The sequence below is a fragment of the Vicugna pacos genome, chromosome 5, assembly GCF_048564905.1.
Source record: "Vicugna pacos chromosome 5, VicPac4, whole genome shotgun sequence".
NCBI lineage: Eukaryota > Metazoa > Chordata > Mammalia > Artiodactyla > Camelidae > Vicugna > Vicugna pacos.
This window is the reverse complement of record NC_132991.1, coordinates 46404627-46424411: the sequence shown is the minus strand read 5'-3', so window position 1 is coordinate 46424411 and position 19785 is coordinate 46404627. Positions and strand designations below refer to the sequence as shown.

Sequence of the window (19785 nt, the reverse complement as noted above, 5' to 3'; positions counted from 1 at the left end):
GAGAAAAATCTGTCTCTTGACTTCTCCTCCCCCCACCCCCGCCTCATCAGGTAAGATCCTATTCATTCCAAGGGAAAAAAATATCAAGCCAGAAAGGAAACCGCCGGCGGAAGGGGGGAGATTGGGGCTGGGTGGGCGCAGGGCCGAGGAAAACTTGGTCTTCATTCCTCTGCTACGCAGGAAGCTACACCACGAAAACAGTGGGTGAAACCGGCTGAAACGAAATCGCATTTCCCCTCACCCGGGCCTGAGCCCCTGCCCCACGCTGGCCTCCTAGGCCCGGACACCTGGCCCCGCCTCCCGTTTTTCCCGGGCCCCGGAGCCAGAGAAGCCCAGGGCGCGGGAGTACGGGGGTGGCCCTGGAGAGACGCGGCCCCACCTTGGGTGGAGACAGCCCTCGTCTCCCGGTTCGTGGGCTCTCTCCTTCCACGCACGCTGTCTCCAATTTGCTCGGCCCCAACCAAGCGGGTCGCCGCCCTCTCCAGTGAAGGTGTCCCCGCGCCCCCAGGGCTCCCTGGGGCTGAGGGTTGGGTAGGAGGGCGGGGGTCTGTCTTGACAGCTGGTTTCGGCTGGGGGCAGGGGCCTACTCCCTCTGCGTGCAAGTTTCGAGAGCTCTGCTCTCCCGGAGGGACGCTCGGGCCCGGCCGCCGCCCGCGGCTCGGGGGAGCAGGGGTGATGGACGTCGGCTGACCCGCGGGGCAGAGGCAGCGCGCAGAGGCCTTGATCACTGGGCTGCGGAGGGAGCCGCGCGGCGAGCGGAACCTGCAGGCCAGGCCCTTTGATCTGCCTTTATTATCCACAAGAAACAAAGCTTCCTGGGACAGAAGCCCCGGCGCCCTTATTCCTCAGGAAACCCCACCACGCCCTCACCTCCGCGCCGCCTGCCAGTAGCCCCCAAGCGCGCCGGGCATCCTATCGGCTTCCAGCACCTGGGCCCCAAGCTCCCAGGGCTTACGCACCCCGCCAGCTTCTCCAGACGGCCAGACCTGGACCAGAGGGCACCCGGGGCTTGGGCTAGGGGCACGGTGATGAACTGTCTGAGCCGGGGGAGAAAATGGCCAAAGAAAAACACTCGAGGAAGAGCAGGGCAGCTGAGGCTGCGGGGACCGTCAGAACATGGATTGGGAAGAAACCACCCAACTTCACGCTGCAAACGCCCCTCTGGGGACCTTCGCTCTACATTTTATCGCTACTTTGCTACTTGGATTTTCAGAGCAGAGTTTTCGAGAAAACATTTTGTTGACTGTTGAAAACAATTTATTTTTTCTCCTAAAAATCAAAACATTCATTCAAGTTCCCAAGACAGTAATAAAAAAAAATCCCCCCCCCACTGGCGCTGACTTTGCTTGTATTTCCTATTGTGTGGGGAGCCTTTTAGAAATATTTTTATTCTGTAAATATGTACTTTATTTCAAAATTAACATTTTTTAAATTGTGAAATTATCTCATTTACTAATTTTATTTTCGTCTCTCCCTCTCTTCTTCCTCTCCTTTAAACTGGGCCTGTTAAGTTGGTGGTCAGAAGACAAAGAGAGTGAAAATAATTTTCATTTCAATAATTGCCTTCTGGTCAATTTAACTGTGCCTTATTTTGAAAGAGACTGTCTAAATGAGATTCCTGTCCCAAATGTGTTCCCAGGCCTGATCCCAGCCTTTAATTATTCCCGAGTTTTTTTCTTCAGAATAAGACGCCGCACTGAGTAATCACAAAGAAGTCAGAGAGCATCCTTGAACCTTTTCAGAAGCAGCGCCACTGATATTCAAATAACCTGCGAGGGCCATTTGACGGCGCGGGGACCTAGGCATTTCCAATTCACTATTTGCATAGATCAGTCGTCTTTGAAAAGGAAAGGAGCAGTTGTCTTCCATAACATTAAAAAGCCTAGTTATCAAATCAAGTGCTTAGTTTGGGGGCTTTTAAAACGTTTACATTTTATCTCAGGTTGCCCTTTACCGTTTGACATGCAAATTTGGTGCAGTTAATTTAGACAATTAAAAAGATCTTCAAGGGAGCTTTGTCACAGAGAATATTTGGAGTTTTCCCCGTGGACCAGCTGAGATAAAGTTGGCCAGAACAAATGATGTCTAGGAGATTAATTAGATATTTGATAAGACATGAATCCCTAATAAGGGAATACAAGGCACAGGGGGCTGCTGTGTGCTCTAAGTCAAAATTAATAACATTTAACAAGATTTTCACTTAGGCATGAAATGTCTTTTCCGGGGTATTGACTCTAGCGATTTATTCCCCTGAGTGGCCTCCCAACGTAGAGGGTCTTGGGAGCGAAAAGACTTCTTTTAAAAAGCTTTTCCTTTCACAGATTGTTTTTAAATCGCTTTTAAAAAACAAACAAACCCACTGGAGTTTTGTCTGACCCCTCCGGGAGGAGTAGGCACCTCCCAGTTAAAGCTGCCAAGGACCTTTACTTTTTCGCAGGTGCTTCAGAGTTTTAAAACGTCACCTTTTGAGAGCTCTCTTAAGTAATACAACTACACATTCTTATAGCCCAATCTAATTTACGCTGTTGATATACAAATAAATAATTTTGACTTCTCAAAGACGTATATGTATTATGGCTTTTATAGCTCACATAAACCTTACATTACCTAAAACTAACATTAAGGGAATTTTTCCCAACAAAAAAAGTCGACCCACGTAAAGGTTATTGAGGTGGTAACAGGATTAAAAAAAAAAAAAGAAAATGTATTGTTCAGAGTCCTTTAATAATACCAAAATGAAAATATGTCAAGATTTTCTTCATACAGATAAACGCATTTAATTTCTTTAGATGACCTTAACTTACGTGTTGTGAGTGAAATGATAACTCAACATTTTAAATATCTTTTACATATATACTGACTTTCACAAAGTGCATCAGAAAATTAAAAAAAAAACTCCCTGAATTTCAGGAATTCACCAAAAAAAAAAAAACTCTATTCGAATGAACATTTACAAGAAAATAAAAGAGAACACAATCTTTTGAACCCTATTTATACAGATGTTATGAAATACAGAGAAACTGTCACTAGACTTCCAGTTTAATTTCTCACCTTCGGCCTTTTTTGATGCTTCCTTTTACAGGAAAAAAAAAAGTCTCATTGTAAGTAGATATCAAGCAGGACTTGGAGCATTTTATATATAATATAATCCACACAAAGGGGTCTGTTTTTATAGGTCCCGTTTGTTTTCAAATGTTCTGACAGTCCTTTGCAGGGTGGTGGCTTGTTTTTGGAGAAAAGGAAAGAGAAGGGTAGTGGAAGAGGGTGGGCGGTGGGGGAGGAGGGAGCGCTTCTATGTATTGCTCTTCGCTCGAGAAGTTTGTGTTGAGTTTGAGTGTGTGTGCGCGCGCTTGCGTGTGCGTGCTTGTGGTCGTAGGTCTCCGGTGTTGTGTGTTTGTGTGTGTGTGTGTCTGTATGTGCAGTTTTTTAAAGTGTTGTTTGTGTCGGAAGATGGTTCGCTTTTGTTCCTGGACCACGCGTTCGATTCTCATCTGGGCTCGGGCAGCAGAGGGTAGCTCCTCGCGTGGCCGGCGAGCAGTGGCCCGGGAGCCGGACGCCGCTCCACCTCGCGCCGGCCCGGGGCGTCCCTGGAGCCCCAGCCCTTCCGTCCCCTGCTCGCTGGCCCTCCGAACCTCTAGCTCGCTCTCGTCGTCTCTACTTGCTTGCCCGCTCGCGCCTCTCGCCCAGCCTCTAAGAGTCGCTGGGGCCAGACGCGGCTTCCTTGCCTCCCGCCGAGGCCGCCGCAGCGGCCGCCGCCGCAGCAGCCGCCGCCGCCGCTGCCGCCGCCCGGGCGGCACTGACGCCGGAGTCGTGCAGGATGAGGTCGGGGGACTCGGAACGGGGCGTCTCCAGGTTGCTGGCGTCCGTGTCACTGTCGCTGCCCTTTTTGCCCCCGCCGCCCCCGTTGTGCGTCTTAATGTGTTTGCTCAGATGGTCGCTGCGCATGAAGCGCTTGTTGCACACCGGACAGGCGAAGCGCTTCTCGCCCGTGTGAGTCCGCAGGTGCCGCTGCAGCTCGTCCGAACGCGTGAAGCGCTTGCCGCAGAAGAGCCAGTTGCACACGAAGGGCCGCTCGCCCGTGTGCCAGCGCAGGTGCGCCTTCAGGTGCGACGTCTTGCCGTACACCTTGCCACAGCCCGGGATGTGGCAGCTGTGCAGGCCCTTGCGCCGCAGGCTCGCCCCGGCTGGGCCCAGCCGCTCGGCCTCCTGGCAGTTGGGGCAGTCGCAGGTGGCACGGCCAGAGTAGCGGCGGGCCGAGCGCGCGGAGCTCCCCCCGGCGGCGGCGGCCGCGGCGCCCGAGATCATGGCGCTGGCTGCGGCGGCCGCCACGGCGGCGCTGGAGTCCGAGTAGGAGGGCAGCACCGGCTTGAAGCCGTCCTGGGCCAGCAGGTGCTGGCTGGTGGAGAGCAAGTGCGAGGCGGCGGCGGCCGAGGAGCCGAGGCCGGTGGAGCTGAAGGCCGAGTGCGTGAGCGAGCTGAAGTCGGGGTTGTAGGTGCCGAGCTGCGAGTGCAGCGAGGCCTGGGGGGCGCCCGAGTGCAGCGAGCTCTGGAGCCCCCCAGCGGGGTTCTGCACCTCCAGCCACGAGCCCGGGCTGCTGTGCACGTCCCACCAAGACGACGCCGCGCCGTTGGTCACCTCGCCCGCCGCCAGCGTCGAGTGGAAGCCTGACTTGTACCATGACTCGTACGGGTGCGCCATGCCCACGCGCGGGTACAGACCGTCGGCCGCCGTCGTGTGCACCTTGGAGATGAAGGCCGACTGGCCGCCCGCCTCCTGCGGGGACACCCCGGCCGCCGCGGCCGCGGCCGCCGCGGAGTTGGAGAAGAGGCCGCCGTAGTCGCTGCTGAAAGCGGACGACGTGGGGGACGTGGAGGCCAAGCAGAAGGCGCTGTTGGCTGCGCCCGAGCCGCCCGCCAGGCCGCCCGAGCCGCGGCCGCCGGTGGCCACCGCGAAGCCCGAGAGGCTGGAGCCAAGGTTGCAGCTGGACGAGGAGCGCTTCCAGGGGTGGAAGCCGCCCTTGGCGAAGGCGCTCGACTCCGGCAGCGTCGTCAGCGGGCTGGTGTTGCCGATCTTGTTGCAGGTCGCCGCCAGCATGGCCAACGGGGTCGTTCCGAAGCGCGGCTCTTCCTAGAATGGGTGGGGTGGGGGAGGGAGCAAGAAGGAGGAGGGCAGGAAGAAGTGGGAGGAAGACACATAGTGCACCCGTGAGCAGCCTCGTCCCCCTGCAGCTGGTCCCGGGGGTCGTGGCTCCCCAGCTTGCGCCTTCTCCCCGCGCGCACGCCGAGGATGCGCCGCGCCCCGAGCGGGGCAGAGGCGATCACAAGGACGAGAGTCTCGACGCTGGAAAATTGTTCTTCGGTGAGGCTACAAATCAAAGATGTCTCTGTGGGTGAAACCCCTGCCCCAAACCGGATTCGAGTCTCTCGCCTTCCGCTCGCCGTAATCCTGCTGCTCTCACAGAAGCCCACAAATCGCCCTTTTGGGATGAACACGGAGGTAAACACATCTACAACAAACACCAGGTGAGGCCAAAGGCGGCTGAAACAGCAGCGTAGGGTCGGGGGGAAACTTGGGCATTCCTCCCAAGGGTGGCTAGGACACGACTTTTCTTTTCAATGGAAAATATTTTAAATGTTTACACACACACACACACACACACACACACACACACACACACACACGATTATGAAAACAAGAATCCAAGGGAAAGTGACCCCGCAAGGGATTTCAAAGTCACAGATGAACTAGGAAGCCGCGGAAGTGTAAATGTTTGTTAACGTGACTACATGGACTGCAAAACAATTAAGGCTGTTTTCTGGAAACACCGCTGTCGCGTAATTGCCACAATCCCCAAAGCAAGGGGGATGGGTTATAAATCACGAGGGAAGAAAAGAAACCTCTAGGTTTTCTTTAAAACCGACTAATAAAAGAACTTGCTTAACAAATCCTTTTCTTACAAAGGCACCTCCTGGGTTGCAAGAACTTGGAGAGAATCAGTTCCGGAAATGTGGAAAGTGCTAAAAGAAGCTGAAGCTGCAGCTGGGCAGCAACACTTTCTCCGGAGCCTTGCACTCAGAAAAGCCATAACGAAAAATTACTCCAGTTAAAAGAAGCAAATGCTGCACTTCTGACTTACCCCAAGTATAGACGTGGCCATATCAGGTCCCTGGGCGGCGCGGCGGGGCCGGGAGCGGGGCTGAGTCTGGCGGCTTGTTCGGGAAAACTGCTCTGGTTCCGCGCGGCTCCCGCGTCCCCGCGCTCGCGCTGAGCGGACTCCGGGCTCCCGCCGGCTAAACTCAGCCTAAGTGCGAGGAGCACCCGCTTTGAAGTGCCGCTGGCTGCGCCTCTCACCCAATGAGGGCGCAGGCAGAGCAGACGGGAGCTGCCCCGCAGCCAATCAGACGCGCCGAGGAGCCCAAGCCCGGGCTCCCGGCGCGTGCCAGTCACCGCGGCTAGCGAGATTGGGGGGGGGGGGGTCGCGGGCTAGGGCTGAAGAAATTACAGTGCAATTAAAAATTTACACACACGCACCAAGCCAGGTTTAAATACCGTTGAGACCAAGTCAGAAGTCCCCCGAACCTCCCCGAGATGAGGCAAGTTAGGACTGACAGTCCTAATCGGCTCTCCACTTGTGGGAAAGGAGGTAGGAGGGGAGGGGGCGCCGAGGCGGAGGCCGCACCAAGGCCCAAGTGGAGACGGGAATGTCAACGCTCACTTTGTGTGTCCAGGCTCTCAACTGCGGAGCACAACTTCAGCTGGAATCCATCATTCTCGCTCGCAATTTTATCATTGCGGTTTGTCCACCCAGTTTCTTATTTCCACTGGATTCAGTTTTACTCTCAGTCACATTGAGGAGAAGGGGCGAAGGGATGTTTCCTCCGAGAGGAGACAAATAGGCCTCTCCATCCAGGTCTTTACCCACAGACTTGTTGGGAGGGCTTGGAGCCTGCTGCATCCCGCCATTTCCCCTAGCGGTCCAAGTGACTTCCTAATTGTCGCTCTGGCCTCTGACCCGGGGGGTAATACAAGTGCCAGTCACACCAGAAGCTTCTAGTGGTAATTGAGGGCATCCTTTGTACCGTTTCGCCAGCGCCTAGATACCAGGTTAACCCAGTTGTCAAATATGACTAAACAGTGGGACGTGCTGATTATCTGCCGGGTTTCGCTGGGGGCTGGCGTGGGGGTGGGAGGCATCAGCCCATACAACATGCTGCACGAAGCCTCTTATTTTCACATTGTAACAACTTTGGAAACAGAGACCAGCGCTAGCCGCGTCCGCCCCCACCGCCACCCCCGATGAAACTGCAGCTTGCTCGGCTGTTTGTTTAACTCGGTGAAGATTTGCATGTCACTGTTCAGCCTGGAGACGAGTTTTCTTGCCCCAGCTCCAACCCACTCCCACTCCAGACCGCCTGGGCCTAAAGTCTTCTCTGCAGGGCGAGGGCGCCCGGTTGAGAGGTGGGCTCCTCCCTAGCCCCCCGGCTTTCGTGGACGTGCTCAGGGAGCCTCTCTCCCGACCTCCATCTGCAAGTGAGGGGGACGAAGCCACACGTGGGTAACTCCGCATTTTGCAGGCTGCAAGCATCCTGAAGTCCTCTCCGGGCTGTCGATGTGAAGACACGTCCTCAGACACACAACCGCACGTCCTGGAGCCCCTCAGCACCCGCTGAACTGTTTGTTTTTCTTCTTTCTGGATCTTGCTTTCTCTTTCCTCTTCAGGGCAGCTAAAAGCAGCTTTTGAACCAGAAATACCAGTGCCCTCGACAGACCTGGGTACTAGTTTGAATGTACCACATTCCCTTCCAAACCCATATCCTGCTTTAAAAGACATTTTTTAACTACGAGCCTCAAATGCTTGGGTGCAAAAGACGAGTCGTTGCGGAGGGGTAGCAAGCGAGGAGGACGTGGAACTGTGCCCCCAGCGTTTCCTTTCCTCTTTTGCAATAACCCTTCGCCCAAAAGTGCGACCACCGAGGCTCTTCTCTAGGCACTAACATGGAGCTTGAGTGCATCCTCGTGCCTCCGTAGGTGGGAAAAGCTATATGAGTTGCTTTCTTTGCTTTTCGTTAAATTATCTTTGCTTAAAATGCTCCCCTCCTCCCTTTGGTCTAAGGTGGCGAAAACCGAGGAAAGTGTGTCAGAGAAAGAGAAAGAGGAGGGGAGAGAGTATGAAGATCCGCGCAGCTACAGTGAAGCTTTGTGCCCTAGGGATTGCAGTTGAAGTCGGCAGGGGGAGGAGGGAAAGGTGTGAAAAGCCCCCGGGGGACTTGAGGTGGAAGAGTGAGGGGGAATCTAGGCAGCTCGGAAGAGACAGAAAGCCCGGCAGGGGGACCCGGGAGCCGTTCCCAACAGGTGACTTCTGCCCTGGAAGGGCAGACTGGTGCTCGGCTCCCTGTAGAGACTTCGCGTCGATTTACTAATAGAGGGATTGTTAAGTGGCAGCGAGGCGTTTCCGACTCACCCAGTGCAGCCCCAGGAGGAGAAGCGCGGAGGTTTCCCCCATCAACCTCCTCCCCCACCCCCAACACACCCTCTCCTTAAGGAAACCTGACAAAGTAATAAATAAGACAGTCCGAAAAGCCACTTAGCACTGGTGACATTTTCAAGTCAACCATTTAAAACAGTTCACGCTGGCGCCTCCGGCTCCCGGAGCCCTAGTTGCCTTCCTCTTCTCCTCTTCCTCCCCTCCCCCTCCCTTCGTTTTCAATGTAGGTCCAGCTGTCAGACTCTCTACGTGGGCACTCGGATATTCCTTTAGATACACACCACCGGATCACAATAAAAGTTAGGAAATCTTCCAAACGATCGCAGGCAGGCGCCCTAGGCACTTCAACTCTAAGGTGGGGCCCCCAAGGAAATACTTCCGAAGAAGTCCAGTTGTTTTGTGTGTGCGTGTGTGTGTGACAGATTTTTTTTCACCCTCTAAAAAATCTAGTTTTTAAACAAAGATCAATGTGTTATGCTAAAGTGTTGAGCTGACTGTTAAAACATTTGGGGAAATAATGACAATGCAACAAAGGCCTGGTTTGGAGTGAATCATCACCCTTTTAAAAGTTAAAGCAATTTTCAGGAGAATAGCTTTCAGCAAACGCTTTACATTATTCAAAACGGCCAAATAATGCTCTATTATAGCGCCTGAATGCTGCCAGTCAGCCCCTAAGTGCAATTTGTGCAAAGGCCCCGGTGCCTTATCTCCACTTCTTTATAAAGAGGTGAATATAAAACAATTTCTTCCAAACCCAGACAGAGAGCACGAAAATTGCTTCCCTTTCTGCAATCAGGGCAATTTAACTGGAGTGCAATTAGCACTATTAAATGTCGATTCTGCATAAACAAATCTGACTGAGCAGCGAAAGTGGGGTGAGAACCTCATATACACTGAAACTGATTTTTTAAAATTATGTATCCGGGTCCTTTACAATTGATCCGTGACGTTTTCATCTTGGAATATATTTACATCGTAAATACACTATGGTTAAATCAACATAATTTTTTTGCAAAAAAATTCAATAGGAATCCTAATAAAGAAGAATAGGGTAATTAAAGGGAAGAGTTCACTTCCTTTGAACAAATATTGTCTCCCCCATCTTGCCTCTCCTGAGAGCTTTGATCTGAGCAACTGCTCAAGTTCCTGCTTTTAGGAGGCAAAGCCGAGGAAACAATTCCGTCATTAGCGGGGATCCGAAGGATTGGAGCTCCTACGCCACAGAAAAAAATGCTTCTCCCTGATGCACAGACAGATGGAGAGAACCAGTTGTCTTCTGAACAACTCGAAATTTGAGGTGGCTGCACATTATCCCAGGAGCTCTGGCCAGTTGCAGAGTTTAGCGGCTGCATACAGCATGAAGGAGTGGGATGAGGTGAAGTTGGGGAGACTCGAGGATATGGGATGGAGGGGAGGCGTTGAGGGAGGAGGAACTGAAGGTTCTTGTCTGGGCCCTGCCTGTTGCTGCCAAAGCCTCGACCACCAGGACCAGGATGCCCCAGGGCGAGAAGAGGAGAGGGCAGAGAGGAGCCTGTAGAAAGTGTTTATCTGACCTGTACTCCTCCTGCATGCCTTTATTTATTTGCTTAGCCACAGAGCTCCGTTTCTGAATAATTTGCACAATTGCTTGTGTTTTTCATTTGTATGATCTACACTACAGCAGTGATTATCAGGTCAGCACGGTGTGGGAGTTGGGGAGATACATTAATAACCTGAATTAAAAACAAAAGAAAAAAAAACACACATGGAAAGCTGCCCTTGTGTACCATAGTCATCTGCCATGAACAAGGGCTAAGGAAGCCAGTACGGACCATATTGCCTGTTGAGTCCAATGAGTCTTTTTCTCAGTTGGAGTTTGTCAGTTGTGGATGAAAATGAAATGCAGCTTTTGATTAGAAGGGACTCGTTTATAGTTAACACATATCCATATTTTTTTAAAGCTCCAGGCTTGAGATCAAATGGATAGAGAACATTAATTGAAAATTGAGGAACTCTCTTACAATTTCCATTGGGTTTTCATTTAATATTTGTTCTATAATGCCCTCATTCCAGCTCAACCCTTGCAAATAAAAGAGCCAGGAAGGAACAGTAGGTCTTGGAACTTTCATCTTTTCTCTATCTCAGAAGTGTTACTGCTATTTAGAGGTAGCAGGAGATACAAACCCTTTTTGTGTGTAAGGTCTACTAAAGAAACTGAAAACCCTTAGTCTATTAAGTACAAGCCTAACATTTGCTACACAACTAATTTTCTGCTGCTAGATGTATTTGGGCCATATATTTTAAGCCTGCCTTGATCTGTTTATCTAAGCCAAAAATGCATGAACAATTAAAGGAAAGACTCTGGTGTGTCAAAGGAAGGAAGGTGACTGTAGACTGTGTGATGATTTTAATGACTGCAATTATTGGAAGATTATTCAACAAGCATCATAGATTTGTTTACTGCCTTACTTGGAAACTCTGGGGGGCCTATTCAGCTTGGGGTTTAACCTTCTTCCCTCCCTTGCTCACCAACTACCACGGAGGGGTCTTCCACCTAAGCAAATGTACCATTCAGTGTTGGCTGCTTCTTCTTTCTTAGATCATTTCTACCAAAATGGAGCACATTTGTTGTCTCAGCAACTCTAATGGAACAATCTTTGGAGACATTAAAGCAATCTTTTCACACAGATCCTGAGCTTTTTTCTGGTTTGTTTTAAAAGCCAAAGGCTAGGGAGTTCTGGTCATTCATCAGCTTCCCCCAGCCAGAGTACCACTTTCCTCAGGTCTTGGAGGAGGCACAACTACAAGTTGTGAAGCAAGAGTTTAGGCATATCTCCAGGACACCATACTGGAGAAAGTTTGCTTTTTCTTCCTTTCTTTAAGAATGCCACCTCCTCCCCCAATATTATTTCTTATCCACAATTCATGATGGGAATTAAGTTAGAAATAAGTAAAAAGAAAAGGTATGGCTAAGAGCACACTGGTTTGTACCTAAGGAAATTTTTACTGTATACACATACACAGGGAATACAAATAAGGAAGGTTTCTTGTCTGATAAAAGCAAAATCATCCTCAATCTGTACTGATAAATAATCACAACCTGGGCTTTTACTCATCAGTGAAATTTGAAAAGAAAAAAACCCCCAGCAAATATCCCTAGTAAGCCCCACTTCCTCCCTTCCCTGAGGCACTGAGACTTCAGTGACCTGGTCATCGTGGTACTCTTCCTGGGTCTGTAATCAACCAGTCTCAAGATTAAGGTGGACTTCCGCTGGAATAGAGAACCATTCTTACTCAAACAGGAGCCTGCAGAACTCTGCAACTGGCAATTAGGAGCCTATTACAAGCCATTAGATTGATCAATGTACCTTAAACAATGCAAATGATTTATATGGCTGATTTATATGGAGAAGAAAAAGAAAAGGGGGTGGGGGACGACTCCATATCCTTTACATTGTCGCACTGTTCTGTAGAAGACCGGGGCCCAGCCTCTTCATCACTGCTTGGAACCACCAGAGCGATTTATTTAGAAAACTTTTCAAGCAAAGACACAGGCTCGCCTGGCTCGTTCGGTGAATGGCGAGGTGCTCATTCCTTGCCCCTTTTTCTTCTCTCTAAGGAAGAGCTTAGAAAGACCGAGGCCGGGAGGAGCAGCCGGGGTTCCCAGAAACGCCACTCCCCCAGCGGAGGACACCGCCTGGAGCAGTCCCAGCTGCCTGCTTTTCCTGGTCTGTCCCCGGAGAGGGGGAGGATGACTTACATACTTGTTTTAACGGAGTGTTAGGGAGCTGTGTATCCTCCTAATTAAGGCAGGAACACAAAACCATTAGCCCTTGAAGTTTCAGGCGCGACTCCGGGAGGAGCGGCGACCCAGCTCCCCGCGTGCACAGGAGGCGGGGGAGAGGGTGGTAGGGAGGGAGGGGACTCTTCAGAACGGAACTCCTCACTAGGGCTGACTATTTCAGCTAATCTAACTGGCGAACACAAAATTACAACAGAGCTGAGGCGATCGAAACTGGCCCCTGCCAGCCCCCTCCTCCCACCTTCCTTCCCTCCCCAAAGTCTGTTTGTAGTTGTCTCCTCTGCTGCAGACACTCGTTGGTCTTCTCACGACAATGAAATTCCTGCCAGTTTTTCCAGAGCCTGCAAGGAGAGGACAGACGTACTTCACACTTCCCAGGGAAGGAGAATTCCCTTTGTCTTATCTCCCCCTCCCTCAGTCCTCATTTCTGAAATGGGGAACAAGCAGCCGGCCGAAAGACCCTGGGCGCTGAGGGGGGCGATCGTAATTGAAGTCCACGTCCAACTCTGCCCCTGTAAGTTCCCTCCCACCTTCCTCCCCTCTCTTCTTCTCTTTCCCAATCTTCTCTCTTTCTTTCTCCCTCCCTTTTTCCAATTCTCTAGATCCTCTTACCACTCAAGTTTTCTCCCCGGCTCCCGGGCCAAGAGCCTGGGCAGGAGTTGTTTATTTCTCGGACTTAGTGGTTTGGCGGAAAAGGGCTTCGTCCTGGCTTGTTCATGGGTGTCTGGGACAAATCCTTTTGTTTGTGTCTATATGTGGAATGGGAAGCATTCTGGGTTGATAATGGGGCACAGAGGGAAGAGGGGAGAAGCACAGAAACTACGTGCATTGGGAGAGTTGCCACCTGTATCTTTTGCAGCCAATATGCGATGGGAACCCAGGAAATGAAAACTTCTCTAGGTGGATCGTGATCTCACATACGCACCCCTCCCCCCACCACCAACTGCTCTCATCTGTCCTTTGTTATCCCATATCTTACTCTCCTGACTTCTTCCCTGAGTTATTTCCTTTCAATCTCTTCCTTCCTAGGACTTCTCAGGGCTCTACGGCTCAGTGAGACCGAGAAAGAAGGTCGGTTAAGAGTCCCACCAAGCACTCAGGCACTCCTGTAACATCCTCGAGAATAGGCCTGTCCTGGGCTGACACTTTTGTGCTTTCTGGATTTCAGCCACTCTAGAGTCCTCATACCCACCCCGATCGCGAGGCCAGACTGGCACCTCCACCCTGACTCGCCTCTTGAAGTGTGGAGAGCTGGGTACACGTAGGGGCAGAGGGAAGCTCCGCACACATTAGACACGTGCGCCTCCTCCTGCCCACCCCCTTCCCCCTCTCCCTGCTGCCGCAGTCAGAATGCACGCTGATGACACAGATACACTCACTCAGGCTCGAGCCAGCGGCGTCGGTTCTCCTTCCCAGCCAGGCGGCAGCGGGCGAGACGGCCTTGAGGCAGGTGACATCGCCGCGGGGAGGCAGGCTCCGCGCTCCAGATGCCATTCTGGAAGTAAGGATGTTCAGGTCCCCCAAAGCCAGCTGCGGGCCTTTCTGGCCCTCTGGCCGCCGGCCTCATAGCGGCTGGGCCTCCCATCCGCCTCCTGGTGCCGCGCTCCCGGAGCGGCCCCTTGCTTTGCGTCCGGCTCCGCACCTCCACCGCCGCAGCCCCTGAGTGCCTGTCCGGGAGAAGCTTGCGGCCCACCCGCCTCCACAGGCTCGGTTACATCTGGGATGCATTGCCCCTTAATTGTCAACCCCATTATTGTGATCAAGTGAACGTTGCTAATCTCTACATTTATTGTTTAGGTAAATACAGGCTGTGTTTAATCAATACGCGGGGCCCCAGTCCTCGCAGCGCCAAGTAACTTAAGTCAACGGTGAAGATTTCAGTGTGTGCGTAATTACAGAGCACACGGAATATTCACCCCAGTCTAATCCCACATCTCTCCTCCAACCCCGGGGAGCGAGAGGGAGCGTGAGGAATCTCCACCCTTCTGCTGGCTCCCTTCCGGGAAGAAAAGGACTTCGTGGCTGAGACACTGAGCGCGAGGCGCCGGGGCCCGAGGTTGCACTGGGGACCGCCCGGACTTCCGAGCGGCTAAATCTCGCGCTCCGCGTCGTCTCCCAGAGGGTTTCTGGACCCCTCCCCTCCTAATCTGCAGCGGTGAAGAGGGTGGGTCTCCACCCAGCAGGTCCCTGAGGGGCGGGAAGGCTGAGGGCGGGGCCCCGGGAGGCGGGTCGGGCTGCTGCCGATGCCCCAGCCTCCCCAAGCGGGCTCCCTCTTTCCCTCTCCCTCTGCTCACAGCAGCCGGATTCCCTGCCCCGCGGGAACTCTGAAGAACGCCACGCTTGAGCGCGCAGAGCTCGGGGTATTTGCTCTTCTTCCTAAACAGCTATTGTTTCCTAATTAAGGGGACCTTAGCCCAACGCAAGGGAGAGCATATGGGATTCGCAGCAGGGAGTGGGCAGGCCTGGGGAAGTGGGCGGTCCGCTCTGGCAAGGGGTGGCGTCGGTTCCTTACTGCAGCGTGGCTGCAGAATGGCCTTAGAGTGAAGGCCTCTGGCCCCGGCAGGGAAAGGGTCAATTAGCTGGGACTCTTCCTGGAGGCTTTTGGAAAAACCCAACCCTTCCCGACGCCTGGAGTGGGGCCCAGGAGGCTGACCCTACAGTTTGTGGCACTAATACGCTCTCCTTGGGCATTTCGTTCCTGTGAGTTTCTATTTCTCGTGGTGGCTCTTTCTCCGCTCCATTCCCGGGAAAGTTCGATAGAAACAACCAATAACTCCAGTTGTAATCAGATACTCGCCTTGCCTGGAATTTCCCCGCATTCAGCACGCTGGATTCTAAAGTCAACTGATGATTTGCAAGTTTAGGGTGTCGGCACAAACACCTAACTAAATGACAGCTGGGCCTTGAATTGGGGCTCTGGGTACTGGTTGGTAGCTGGCTGGTTTTCATTTTTGGAATTGAACAGCTCTGGTATAAGGTATCTCTCTCTGGTTTCTCCTTCCCATAAAAGTTGAACAGCATTTAGAACAAGAGGAAAATTAAACACAAATGTCAGTGCAATCCTGAAGTCCTTTTTCTTTCTAATACTTCTTCCTGAGACTCGCCTCTGCCAGCCTCAAGCTCCCACCCAAGTCTGTGAATCTCCTTATCAGATATGCGGATCTTTTAACACCCTGCTGCAAACCAGCCTGCCAGTCAGTACACGGGACAGATAGATACTATATCAGACTCCTTTGATTGGGGATGTCAATCTAACATTTTCTAGATTGTGCTTGTTTTTAAGCTACGACAAGGAAAAGAAAGGCAAGTGGGTGATAGTCAGAGCTCTTGGATGAGCATAGCCCTTTGGGGCTCTCAGGAGCTGGATGTGAGTTAAGGTCCATCACTTAATGCTGTGACCTTGGGCGAGCCAGGAAACTTCTCAGTTTCCTCCTCCCTAAAATGAAGCTAATATTTTCGACTTTGAAATATTGTTGAAAAGGCTAAATAAATCCGTATAGGGAAATTGCTAGTAATGTGCTCAATACTTATTAAATTTCCTTCCATTTTCCACTGAAATTCCCAGCTAAAACTTACTGTGGAACTCAAGACAAAATCAACAGCTTTTATAACACAGAATTTGAGTGTGTGTAGAAAGCACAGGGCCTAGTACAAAATCAGGTTGGGTGAGGATGAATACAACAACCACTAGCAGCTGCCGGAAGGAGTGAGGTTAGCTGCTCCAGTCAGCAATGCATTTTGTGGTCTGGCTTTCACAGGTCCACACATGGGAAAGAGGAGATGTCTCTAACAATAGTAGCTAACATTTATTGAGCGCTTATTATACACCAGGCATGCTGCCAAATTCTTTACACACACGGCATCTCATTTAGTCCACATGATAATCTTATTGGGTGAGTATTATGAATATTATTGACATCTCTCTTTTAAAATTTTTATTATGGAAAATCTCAAATATATGTATAAAAGTGAAGAGAATAGTATAATGAACCCCTCTATGTTGATCACCCAGCATCAATAATTGTCAGCTCATAGCCAAATTTGTTTAACTCCTACCCCATTAACTTCCTCATCCCTTATCTTAAAGCAAACTTCAGACATAATATCATTTTATTTGTAAACATTCCAGTATTATCTAAATATCAAAAGACAATAACTCTATAAAAAAACTACACCACAATACAATGTTATTATAATACCTAAATATATTTAAAATAATTCCTTAATATTCTCAAACATCTAGTCAGTGTTCAAGTTTCTCCAGTTACCTCATAAATGATTTTTTACAATCTTTTTTTCCAAATCAGATCTAAGCAATATCCACACATTTAGTCTCTTAATCAAGGTCCCTCTCCCTCTTTTTCTTTCCTTGCAATTTATTTATTGAAGTAACCTAGTCATTTGTCCTCATATCCTTTTTATAAATGATGAAACCAGCTCAGAGAGGATAAAGGAATTTAGGTAAGAGATGGAAAAAGTATTCATTCCTAGCTATGTCTGACTCCGGAGTCCAAGTGCTTAATGACTTTATTATATTCCCTTTAAACCAAGTGATGAAAAGCAAGACACAGGAAAAACACACTCACCCATAGAAGATTTCAGAACATGCATGACTCCTCTAAGTAAATGCTCACAGAAAACCATTCACTTGAAACCTAGGCAGAGTTTGAATTTGGGAAGAGAAATTGAAAACAGGATCCCCTCCCCCCATGCCCCCAGTATCCTCCTTATGTTTTGGATCTGACTAAATACTTCCTGCATGCCAATGTATCTATAACATGGCGAAGAGATTTTTATTTCCAGCAAATATTTAGCAAAGCAAAAACATTTCTTAGACAAATCTACCAGTTTCCTTTTCCTCTCTTCTCTTCCTTTTTTTCCTTCTATTTCCCTCTTGTCTCTGTTCTCCATAGTTAGATAAGGAGAAAACATCTCTTTTAAGTAGTTATTTTAAAATACCAGTCAAATTAACAATTTGGTAGTTTGATATGTGATATCTGGCTTTTGTTACGGTAGTTTTGAAACCACAGTTACCCTAGCAACTGAGTACATTTTTTCTTTTAAAAAATTTTAGCTGTCTGGAGGAGAAAAAAAAAAAAGAAAACTTCTTGCCAGAATTTTCCCATAATAGCCTCCATTAACTGCAGTGACTTCTGTTGGAGAGGCCAGCATTGCTGTCTCCTGCTGTCACCAGTCATTCACTGATCTAGCAGATGTTTTGTTTGATAAGGCCAATTTGAGCTTTATAAAACATTTATTTTTTCACCTCCAAGGAGCAAATACCAGTAAGGATGGGATTCTGCGTCTATCACTGGAAACCATACAAGGGCCTCAACCTGCCAGTGGAGTTTCTAGGTGAGAAAAAGCACTAAAACAAATCTAAAGGCTTCATTTATTAAAACAAACAAACAAAAAACAACAACAAAGAAAAAGAGGGGGGATGGTTAAAGGGCATTAGATCAATCTCTTGAGAGTTAGCAAGAGGGAAAAAAAAAAAGTGAGTAGAAGAGCCAATGGTCTACTATAGAATCTTTCTGAAAACAACTGGTAGGTAGGCAGTTGCCGAAGCGGGCAATGATGTTAGATGAGAGAATAAGGGAGGGGATGATGCACATAGCATTGAGTTTTACAGATTTGATAAGACATGTGTTAGCATTTCAAGGAAGTGAAGCAGGGAAGAATCAGCAAGGAAAAAGGCTGTATCTTTGGAGCAACAAAACTCTGAGCATCTGTGAGAATATTCACATGCTTTTAAATAAAATTCCCCTTGCAATTCACCTCCTCTTGCAAAGCAAGTGTCCCAAGAAAGTAAGATGAAAGAGCATGATATTTTTGTGATCTCTTGAATGGGGCAGTCACAAATATTGTTGTGCACAAAGCTCTAGATTCCTTTCCTTTACAAAAAAAAACAAACAGAAAACAAACTGACTTGATAAGTTACGAATATCCAAACCCTTTCTTTTGAGTAGAAGGGAGATTGGTTTCAAGACCTGGGGTTATTGTGTGGATAAATCAAAAGGTTTAGCAAAAGAAGTGCTGGGCAGTTCTACTCCTGTTGGCAAGATGCCTCTTTTTATGAGTCTCCTGGTCCAGGAAGTCCTCCTTTGCAATATAATGGGTCAATAAAATGAAGGTTCCAGTCCTTCCATTTTATTTCAGATTGCCCTACCTAGGTAAAATATTTTAACTTGAGGAATTACATTTTGAGCCAGGGTGAGAAGTTAAAAAAGAAAGAGAATGTTGCTTCTATTTGCAGAAAATGTAATTTCTCTGTAGTAGATCTGCCCTGAACAAAAAATTTTGCAAACATATTTGCATTCCTCTCTAAGTCAAAATAGAAAAAAAAAAAAAAGGCAGAAACAGCAGTATCGGTCCGGGCATTTTCTTAACTACCTGAATCTTTAAAGGAATCTACTGCTTCTTCCCTGCACCCCGCCCCCAGCTTTTTAGAGATATAATTGACACATTACATAAATGTAAGGTATACAACATGATGATTTGATACCCATATATATTTTGAAATGATTACCACAATAAGGTTAGATAACACATCCATCACATCACATAATTACCATCTTCATTATTGTAGTGGTGGTAATGGTAAGAACATTTAAGATTTACTCTTTTAGCAACATTCAAGTATACAATACAGTATTGTTAACTATAGTCACCATGCTGTGTATCATTAGATCCCCAGAACTGATTCACTTTATGACTTAGAAGTTTATATCTTTTAACCAACATCTAACTTCTCCCCTACCCAGCCAGTCAGGAATTCAGATAGAGTACAGTGGGTATGGATGACTTGTCTCCACTCCACTGTATTTGAAGCCTCAGTTGAGAAGACTCAAAGGCTGGGGGTGACTCAACCATCAGGGGCTGGAATCATCTTGATGAGTCTTCATTTACATGTCTGGCAGTGGATGCTGGGCAGAACATATATATGTGGTTTCTCCCCATGGTCTCTCCACGTGGGCTAGTTTGGACTTTCTGACAGCATGCATGCGAATTCTTAGACCAAGTGTCTCAAGGGAGCAAGATGAAACAGCATGGTAGTTTTGTGATCTCTTGATTGGAGCAGTCACAAATATTCACCCAGGTTTGAGGAGAAAGAACATAAACTCCCCAAGGGAGGAATGTTAAGATCACATTGTAAAAAGAACACTCAGGATATGAGATGCTGTTTCAGTCTCTTTTGGAAAATACTGTCTGCAATAATATATGTATATACATGTAAAGAGAGCTCCCTAATAGAGTGCAGAGAGATGACATCTGAGAGCTATTTTTCACTGTCTGTGACAGTTGAAAATTAAAGTCTTTCCTCTGCAGCCGCCCACCAAAAATGAACACCCATTTTGGAATTCATAGAAGTGAGAAATAAATATTTTGTGTGATCCATTAAAAAGTAATAAAGTCAGTCTGGGATTTAAAGCAGGATTTTACATATTTCCTACATTTTCTTTATTAAGAATTATTTCCCACTAATTTCTTGCAAGTGTAAAGTTTGCAGCGTTTTGAT

At 48.9% G+C, this 19785-nt stretch overlaps 1 protein-coding gene across 1 annotated transcript; it reads right to left on the bottom strand.

The window, feature by feature from the left end:
• Nucleotides 1-2982: 2982 nt before the first annotated feature.
• On the bottom strand, nucleotides 2983-6243 carry SP9 (Sp9 transcription factor). Its single transcript, XM_072962102.1, has 2 exons — nucleotides 6137-6243; nucleotides 2983-5127 (listed from the first exon to the last, which is right to left on the bottom strand). The coding sequence occupies exons 1-2, from the start codon at nucleotides 6155-6157 to the stop codon at nucleotides 3691-3693; spliced, it is 1458 nt and encodes a 485-aa protein (XP_072818203.1). The 5' UTR covers nucleotides 6158-6243; the 3' UTR covers nucleotides 2983-3690.
• Nucleotides 6244-19785: the final 13542 nt, after the last annotated feature.